General features: G+C 40.0%; 1 protein-coding gene across 4 annotated transcripts in view; it reads right to left on the bottom strand.

The window, feature by feature from the left end:
* LOC121858949 (band 7 protein AGAP004871-like) overlaps positions 1–1,945 on the bottom strand; it is a gene marked incomplete at its 5' end in the record, with an annotated part of 79,729 nt that extends 77,784 nt beyond the window's left edge. For all 4 annotated transcript variants that reach the window (XM_042355606.1, XM_042355604.1, XM_042355607.1 and 1 more), the window contains 1 exon segment: positions 1,790–1,945. In XM_042355606.1, the coding sequence (XP_042211540.1) occupies positions 1,790–1,945 (156 nt within the window).
* Positions 1,946–10,000: the final 8,055 nt, after the last annotated feature.

The following is a 10,000-nucleotide window of genomic DNA, read 5'->3' as shown; positions in this document are numbered from 1 at the left end:
AACTTATCTTTTTTTTTAGTGCATTTACAGAGTATATCAGTACTAGATGGAGATACGAGTCAATTTAGAAGTAATGACATTGTCTGGACTTTGTTTTGGTAATGTCTGATGCTAGGTAAACATGACAACATAGTGCTGTTATTATTTTGATGATTCACTAATGAACCACTGGGATAAATCATCGTTTATATTAATTAATGGGTAAAATTATACTTTAACTACCATAAGTATTTGGATGCTGAGTATCGAGATAGGCTTCACTGGGTAAGTGTTAGGTTTTGGTCATCCCTGTACTTAGACTTGCAGACGATGTTATTTTTTCTCTGATGGTTTGCGATGTGTTATGAACGATTTTGACCTTCATTTCTATTGGAAATAACTAGTGTATGTTAAGCTAATCTTATAACTTATAAGAACATAAGAACATAAGAAAATAAGGAGTCTGCAATAGGCCGGTTGGCCTGTGCATGGCAGCTCCTGTCGAGAGTTACTACCACTCTCTATCATCCATGAATCTATCTAGCCTCCTTTTGAAACTTTCCAGAGTTCCCGCACTTACTACAAAGTTGCTAAGCTTGTTCCACTCGTCCACCACCCTATTTGTGAACCAGTTTCTTCCTATCTCCCTCCTAAACCTAATCTTATCCAACTTAAATCAGGTTGCTACGAGTCCTATCCTGCTCGGATATTATAAGAACTTTATCTATATCCCCTTTATTGATTCCTTTCACCCACTTAAATACTTCAATCATATCTCCCCGCACTCTTCGTCTTTCTAGGGAATGCAAGTTAAGTTTCTTTAACCTATCCTGATATGGAAGGTTTCTAAGTCCCGGAATCATTTTTGTCATTCTTCGCTGCACCGACTCTAGTGAATTTATATTCATTCTATAATAAGGGCACCAGAACTGACCCGCATAATCGAGGTGCGGCCTGACTAGCTCAAGATATAGTTGCACAACCAATCACAGAGCTTTTCACAGTCACGTGACTTCTTACCAACGTTAACCCTTATTTTTAACTATTTTTGGCCCAATTTATTAAAAAATATCATCACCATAGTGAATTTAAGCACTTCTTTACCCACTGACCTGCCATCTTATGAAAAAAATCCCGACCGCCAACTCGTCCATTCTTTACAGTATACTTTGGGCAATGTTATTCTCAAACTATAAATGAAAGTAATATTAAATCTCGGTTAAAAATTGTCTTCTAATACCTCAAAATAGTCTATTATTCCCATCAATTCTCCTACAAACTTCGAATTATTTTTTTTTCTACAATATTTTTAGTTATTTTGTTTATCATCAAAAATAATAAAATCCATGAACAGCAGTACAGTAGTCGACGAGGATAAGCTATTACCCAATTAGTTTTACCCAATTAGTTTTACCCAATTAGTTTTACCCAATTAGTTTCTCCTATAGGCCCATAAATCCTGCCAATTTTCTTTTATATTCCACCAAAACATCGTCTATTTTTGCCTATTTATATCATATTTTGTCTATATATTACTGACATACTTAAATACTACTCATTTATCCAATTTTACCTATTTCTCCAATTACATCTCCTATATAACCAATTACTTTACACATTTCTCCGGTTCTATTCCCTATTTCTCCAATAACATGACCTATATCTGCACTTGCATCCCTATTTCTATAATTATATCAACATTTTTCCAATTTAATCTCCTTCCTAATCCTATTTAAACCTATTTTCTACCCTATTACACAGACCAATTTCCCTAAGAGTGCGGCCAACCAAGGTAGCGGAAAGATTTTACCTCTTGTGGCGGAACATCGAATGACACAGTACGGAGGTCGACTTTCCTGTACGAGTCGATGCAGGGAACAACGAAGAAGATTCCGGGACCCTTGGCGCCGCCCTTCAGGAGACGACCGAGGCGGAAGATAACCGCTCGTTCGTACTCCTGCACTACCTGTAGGAGGGAAGCAAATTGGGTCGTTAGTATAGTCTTTGAACTACTTATTACAGGGAAGTAAACTGGGTGGTTAATGTGAGAATGTAACAATTTGGGTTGTTAATTGTGATCCTTAAACTACCTATTATGGAAGGCAATTGGGTAGTTAGGCTCTCTCCTTAACTAATCTTGAGAAGTATTACGTTTACCATTACATCAACAATCTACTACACAGGGAAATAATCCTTTATACGTATTTACCTTAATTAAGTATTCACCTGTACTCACCTGTACTCATCTGTACTCACCTGTACTCACCTGTTCTCACCTGTACTCACCTGTTCTCACCTGTTAGTGATGATGGCAACACACCTTACCAGAGGGACCAGGGAGACTCACTGAACAGACGGAACGAGGAAGGAATCTCAGACGTTCTCTAGACGGACGAAGGACGGAAGGAAGGAAGGATAATGAGACGGGTGGAAGGAAGGGTGGGCAGAGAAGGAAGGAAGGAAGGAAGGAAAGAAAGACAAAGACTGAAGGAAGGAAGGACACAGACGGAACGAAGGACAGAGAAAGAAGGAAGGCAGGAAGGTCACAGACGGAACGAAGGAAGGACAGAGAAGGAGGGAAGGAAGGAAGGAAGGAAGGACCAGAGCATCATGCTTAACCTTTACATTTCACTTAACTGATGCATGAAGATACACACACACACACACACACACACACACACACACACACACACACACGTGACCCCCAGACTCGGCACAGATCCTCGTCCAAGACGAAGAAGAACAAGAAGAAGAAGAAGAACAAGAACAAGAAGAACAAGAAGAGCAAGAAGAAGAACAAGAACAAGAAGAACAAGAAGAAGAACTTCGAGAGACTCGCCTGATGGATATTTTACCCCAACTGGTGCCCTTATTATAGAATGGATATCAATTCACTAGAGTCGGTGCAGCGAAGAATGACGAAAATGATTCCGGGACTTAGAAACCTTCCATATCAGGATAGGTTAAAGAAACTAAACTTGCATTCCCTAGAAAGACGAAGAGTGTGGGGAGATATGATAGAAGTATTTAAGTGGGTGAAAGGAATCAATAAAGGGATATAGATAAAGTTCATATAATATCCGAGCAGGATAGGACTCGTAGCAACGGATTTAAGTTGGATAAGTTTAGGTTTAGGAGGGAGATAGGAAGGAACTGGTTCACAAATAGGGTGGTGGACGAGTGGAACAAGCTTAGCAACTTTGTAGTAAGTGCTGGAACGCTGGAAAGTTTTACAAGGAGGCTGGATAGATTCATGGATGACAGAGAGTGGTAGTAACTCTCGACAGAAGCTGCCATGCACAGGCCAACCGGCATATTGCAGGGAGAGAAAGGAGGAGGGGCCAGTGTCAATTTCCCAGGGAGAGTACCAGTATACTGATCTAATCCTCTCTCGTCTCTCCCTTCTTGAGACAGACAGACAGACAGACAGACAGACAGACAGGCAGAGAGACAGACAGACAGGCAGACATACCATCCCAAACATCATTATAAACAAATAATTCAACAAAAACATCCCCAGAACGAACCAGCTTACCGGGTTTTACATAATAGTGTCTCTTTTAAACGAGTCTACCATAATAAACGATAGCTAAAGGGGACACTTCACTAGAACGACCCATTACTTAATATATACATGGATGACCTAAATACATCCATTAGTAATCGGAATTTATCGGATATCATGGAAATATATAGAGTTTATATCGGGAGGATTAATTTGATGGTGTTGTAAAGACTGTATCGGGATTAGGATTTAGCAGATTTAGTACAGGATTTTAGTCAATGAGGAAGGATTTATTTCATGTTATAAAACTCCTGTTGATGGAATTTTATTTATTGGAAATTGTTAGGTTAGGTTAGTGTGTTAACTGTAGTGTGTTAACTGTAGTGTGTTAACTGTAGTGTGTTAACTGTAGTGTGCTAACTGTACCTGTAGTGTGTTAACTGTAGTGTGTTAACTGTAGTGTGTTAACTGTAGTGTGTAAACTGTACCTGTAGTGTGTAAACTGTACCTGTAGTGTGTTAACTGTACCTGTAGTGTGTTAACTGTAGTGTGTTAACTGTAGTGTGTTAACTGTAGTGTGTTAACTGTACCTGTAGTGTGTTAACTGTAGTGTGTTAACTGTAGTGTGTTAACTGTAGTGTGTTAACTGTAGTGTGTTAACTGTACCTGTAGTGTGTTAACTGTACCTGTAGTGTGTTATCTGTAGTGTGTTAACTGTAGTGTGTTAACTGTACCTGTAGTGTGTTAACTGTAGTGTGTTAACTGTACCTGTACAGTTAACACACTACAGGTACAGTTAACACACTACCTGTAGTGTGTTAACTGTACCTGTAGTGTGTTAACTGTAGTGTGTTAACTGTACCTGAAGTGTGTTTACTGTATCTGTAGTGTGTTAACTGTACCTGTAGTGTGTTTACTGTACCTGTAGTGTGTTAACTGTACCTGTAGTGTGTTAACTGTATCTGTAGTGTGTTAACTGTATCTGTAGTGTTAACTGTACCTGTAGTGTGTTAACTGTACCTGTAGTGTGTTAACTGTACCCGTAGTGTGTTAACTGCACCTGTAGTGTGTTAACTGTAGTAGTGTTAACCCACCTGCGTGTGTTAACTGTACCTGTAGTGTGTTAACTGTACCTGTAGTGTGTTACCTGTAGTGTGTGTAACTGTATCTGTAGTGTGTTAACTGTACCTGTAGTGTGTTTACTGTATCTGTAGTGTGTTAACTGTACCTGTAGTGTGTTAACTGTACCTGTAGTGTGTTTACTGTACCTGTAGTGTGTTTACTGTATCTGTAGTGTGTTTACTGTACCTGTAGTGTGTTAACTGTACCTGTAGTGTGTTAACTGTACCTGTAGTGTGTTAACTGTACCTGTAGTGTGTTTACTGTATCTGTAGTGTGTTAACTGTACCTGTAGTGTGTTAACTGTACCTGTAGTGTGTTAACTGTACCTGTAGTGTGTTAACTGTACCTGTAGTGTGTTAACTGTACCTGTAGTGTGTTAACTGTATCTGTAGTGTGTTAACTGTACCTGTAGTGTGTTAACTGTATCTGTAGTGTGTTAACTGTACCTGTAGTGTGTTTACTGTACCTGTCGTGTGTTAACTGTACCTGTAGTGTGTTTACTGTACCTGTAGTGTGTTAACTGTACCTGTAGTGTGTTAACTGTACCTGTAGTGTGTTAACTGTACCTGTAGTGTGTTAACTGTATCTGTAGTGTGTTAACTGTACCTGTAGTGTGTTTACTGTATCTGTAGTGTGTTAACTGTACCTGTAGTGTGTTAACTGTACCTGTAGTGTGTTTACTGTACCTGTAGTGTGTTTACTGTATCTGTAGTGTGTTTACTGTACCTGTAGTGTGTTAACTGTACCTGTAGTGTGTTAACTGTACCTGTAGTGTGTTAACTGTACCTGTAGTGTGTTTACTGTATCTGTAGTGTGTTAACTGTATCTGTAGTGTGTTAACTGTATCTCTGTATGTAGTGTGTGTACCCTATGAGTGTGTGCTATATCTGTAGTGTGCTATACCTGTAGTGTGTTAACTGTATCTGTAGTGTGTTAACTGTACCTGTAGTGTGTTAACTGTATCTGTAGTGTGTTAACTGTACCTGTAGTGTGTTAACTGTACCTGTAGTGTGTTTACTGTATCTGTAGTGTGTTAACTGTACCTGTAGTGTGTTAACTGTACCTGTAGTGTGTTTACTGTACCTGTAGTGTGTTTACTGTACCTGTAGTGTGTTTACTGTATCTGTAGTGTGTTAACTGTATCTGTAGTGTGTTTACTGTATCTGTAGTGTGTTAACTGTATCTGTAGTGTGTTAACTGTATCTGTAGTGTGTTAACTGTATCTGTAGTGTGTTTACTGTACCTGTAGTGTGTTTACTGTACCTGTAGTGTGTTAACTGTATCTGTAGTGTGTTAACTGTATCTGTAGTGTGTTTACTGTACCTGTAGTGTGTGCTTGTACCTTAGTGTGTTAACTGTACCTGTAGTGTGTGCTGTACCTGTAATTGTGTTTACTGTACCTGTAGTGTGTTTACTGTACCTGTAGTGTGTTAACTGTACCTGTAGTGTGTTAACTGTATCTGTAGTGTGTTAACTGTACCTGTAGTGTGTTAACTGTATCTGTAGTGTGTTTACTGTATCTGTAGTGTGTTTACTGTACCTGTAGTGTGTTTACTGTACCTGTAGTGTGTTAACTGTACCTGTAGTGTGTTAACTGTACCTGTAGTGTGTTTACTGTACCTGTAGTGTGTTTACTATACCTGTAGTGTGTTAACTGTACCTGTAGTGTGGTTACTGTACCTGTAGTGTGTTAACTGTACCTGTAGTGTGTTAACTGTACCTGTAGTGTGTTAACTGTACCTGTAGTGTGTTAACTGTACCTGTAGTGTGTTTACTGTACCTGTAGTGTGTTAACTGTACCTGTAGTGTGTTTACTGTATCTGTAGTGTGTTAACTGTACCTGTAGTGTGTTAACTGTACCTGTAGTGTGTTTACTGTACCTGTAGTGTGTTTACTGTATCTGTAGTGTGTTTACTGTACCTGTAGTGTGTTAACTGTACCTGTAGTGTGTTAACTGTACCTGTAGTGTGTTAACTGTACCTGTAGTGTGTTTACTGTATCTGTAGTGTGTTAACTGTATCTGTAGTGTGTTAACTGTACCTGTAGTGTGTTAACTGTACCTGTAGTGTGTTAACTGTACCTGTAGTGTGTTAACTGTACCTGTAGTGTGTTAACTGTACCTGTACTGTGTTTACTGTACCTGTAGTGTGTTAACTGTACCTGTAGTGTGTTAACTGTACCTGTAGTGTGTTAACTGTACCTGTAGTGTGTTAACTGTACCTGTAGTGTGTGCTGTAGTGTGTGCTTTATACTTGTGTGTAACTTTCTTAGTGTATTGCTTAACTGTACATAGTGTGTTAACTGTACCTGTAGTGTGTGCTTCCTGTAGTGTGTTGCTTGCCTGCAGTGTGTTAACTGTACCCATGAATGTGTGCTTTGCTTGCCTGTGTGTGTGTGCTTTGCTTAGTGTGTGCCTTTCAGCAGTGTGTTAACTGTACCTGTAGTGTGTTAACGCCAGTGTGTTAACTGTACCTGTAGTGTGTTAACTGTACCTGTAATTAGTGCTGTACCTGTAGTGTGTTAACTGTAGTGTGTTAACTGTACCTGTAGTGTGTTAACTGTAGTGTGTTAACTGTACCTGTAGTGTGTTAGCACTGTAGTGTGTTAACTGTACCCCGTAGTGTGCTGTACCCGTAGTGTGTTAACTGTACCTGTAGTGTGTTTTACTGTATCTGTAGTGTGTGCTGTACCTGGAGTGTGTGTAACTGTACCTGTAGTGGAGTTGCTGTACCTGTAGTGTGTGCTAGCCTGTAGTGTGTTAACTGTACCTGTAGTGTAACTGTACATAGTGTGTTAACTGTACCTGTAGTGTGTGTTTACTGTACCTGTGTGTGCTATTGCACCTGTCGTGTGTTAACTGCTTACCTGTCGTGTGTGCTACCTTGCCTGTCGTGTGTTAACTGTACCTGTCGTGTGATGCTTCCTGAGTGTGTTAACTGTACCTGTAGTGTGTTTACTGTACCTGTAGTGTGTTTACTGTACCTGTAGTGTGTGCTGTACCTGTCGTGTGTTAACTGTACCTGTCGTGTGTTAACTGTACCTGTAATTAGTGTTAACTGTACCTGTAAGCGTGTTTACTGTACCTGCTTAGCGTGTTTACTGTATACCTGTAGTGTTAACTGTACCTGTAGTGTGTGCTGTACCTGTAGTGTTAACTGTACCTGTAGTGTGTGTGCTGCTTGCCTGTCGTGTGTGTTAACGCTGTACCTGTAGTGTGTTAACTGTACCTGTCGTGTGTTAACTGTACTGTAGTGTGTGCTTTGTACCTGTAGTGTGTTAACTGTACCTGTCATTGTGTTAACTTCCTTGCCTGTCGTGTGTTTACTGTACCTGTCGTGTGTGCTTCTTTACCTGTCGTGTGTTAACTGTACTGTAGTGTGTTAACTTTGTACCTGTCGTGTATTGCTGTACCTGTCGTGTGTTAACTGTACCTGTAGTGTATTAACTGTACACTGCAGTGTGTGCTGTACCTGTCGTGTGTTAACTGTACCTGTAGTGTGTTAACTGTATCTGTAGTGTGTGCTTCTTACCTGTCGTGTGCTGTACCTGTAGTATGTTAACTGTACCTGTAGTATGTGCTGTACCTGTCATTATGTTTACTGTACCTGTCGTGTGCTGTACCTGTGTGTTTACTGTACCTGTAGTGTGTGCTATACCTGTAGTGTGTGCTTCTTACCTGTCATGTATTAACTGCTTACCTGTCATTAATGTTTACCTTACCTGTAGTGTGTGCTGTACCTGTAGTGTGTTTAACTGTACCTGTAGTGTGTTTACTGTACCCTGTAGTGTGTTTTACTGTACCTGTAGTGTGTTAACTGTACCTGTCGTGTGTTAACTGTACCTGTCGTGTGCTTTCATGCCTGTCGTGTGTGTAACTGCCTGTCGTGTCTTTACTGTACCTGTAATTGTGTTAACTGTACCTGTGGTGTGTTACTGTACCTGTAGTGTGTTTACTGTACCTGTCGTGTGTGCTTTACCCCTGTAAGTGTGTTTACTGTACCTGTAGTGTATTAACTTTATTAACATAACGTATGTTAACTGTGTATCAACAGTGTGTTAACTGTACCTGTAGTGCTGTTAACTTCTTACCTGTCGTGTGTTTACTGTACCTGTAGTGTGTGCTTCTGTACTTATATAGTGTATTTACTGTACCTGTAGTATATTTTACTGTACCTGTCGTGTGTGCTGTACCTGTAGTGTGTTTACTGTACCTGTCGTGTTTACTGTACCTGCTTAATTGTGTTAACTGTACCTGTAGTGTGTGCTTCCATGCCTGTAGTGTTAACTTCTTTACTGTCGATAACTGTACCTGTATCGTGTGCTGTACCTGTCGTGTGTTAACTGTACCTATCGTGTGTTAACTGTACCTGTCATTATTGCTGTTACCTGTGTGTAATTAACTATTTACCTGTCGTATTAACTGTACCTGTAGTATATTAACTTCTTTTACATAGTGTATTAACTGTACCTGTCGTGTATTACTGTACCTGTCGTGTATTAGCACCTGTCGTGTGTTAACTGTACCTGTCATTATTCTTTCTTACCTGTCGTGTATTAACTGCCTGTCGTGTATTGCTTGTACCTGTCGTGTGTTAACTGTACCTGTAGTGTGTGCTGTATCTGTAGTGTGTTAACTGTACCTGTAGTGTGTTTTACTGTACCTGTAGTGTGTTAACTGTATCTGTAGTGTGTTAACTGTTACCTGTAATTATATTTACTTTGCTTATCTGTAGTGTGTTTACTGTACCTGTAGTAGTATTTAACTGTATCTGTAGTGTGTTTACTGTACCCCTTAGTGTAACTGCTTCATCTGTAGTGTGTTTACTGCAGTGTGCCTGTGGTGTGTGCTGTAGTGTGTTAACTGTGGTGTGTTAACTGTACCTGTAGTGTGTTAACTGTAGTGTGTTGCTGTACGCAAGTGTGTGCTGTAGTGTGTTAACTGTACCCGTAGTGTGTTAACTGTACCCGTAGTGTGTTAACTGTACCTGTAGTGTGGTACCTGTATCTGTAGTGTGTTATGGCCTGGAGTGTGTGCTAGCACACTGCTTAGTGGGTTAACTGCCTGTAGTGTGTGCTGTACACCTTAGTGTGTGCTTTAACATAGTGTGTTTAACTGTACCTGTAGTATTAACTGTACCTGTAATTGTATTTACTGCTTACTGTAGTGTATTACTGTACCTGTCATTAATGTGCTGTACCTGTCGTGTGTTAACTGCCTGTCGTGTGTTAACTGTACCTGTCGTGTATTTAACTGTACCTGTAGTGTATTTAACGCACACTGCTTAGTGTGTTTACTGTACCTGTAGTGCCATATTGCTTTAGCCACCTGTCGTGTGTTAACTGTACCTGTAGTATGTGCTTGCCTGTCGTGTCTAACTGTACCTGTAGTGTGTT

The sequence above is a fragment of the Homarus americanus genome, unplaced genomic scaffold (genome assembly GCF_018991925.1).
Source record: "Homarus americanus isolate GMGI-L3 unplaced genomic scaffold, GMGI_Hamer_2.0 scaffold8226, whole genome shotgun sequence".
NCBI classification, from domain to species: Eukaryota; Metazoa; Arthropoda; class Malacostraca; order Decapoda; family Nephropidae; genus Homarus; species Homarus americanus.
This window is presented reverse-complemented; position numbering and strand designations above follow the sequence as displayed.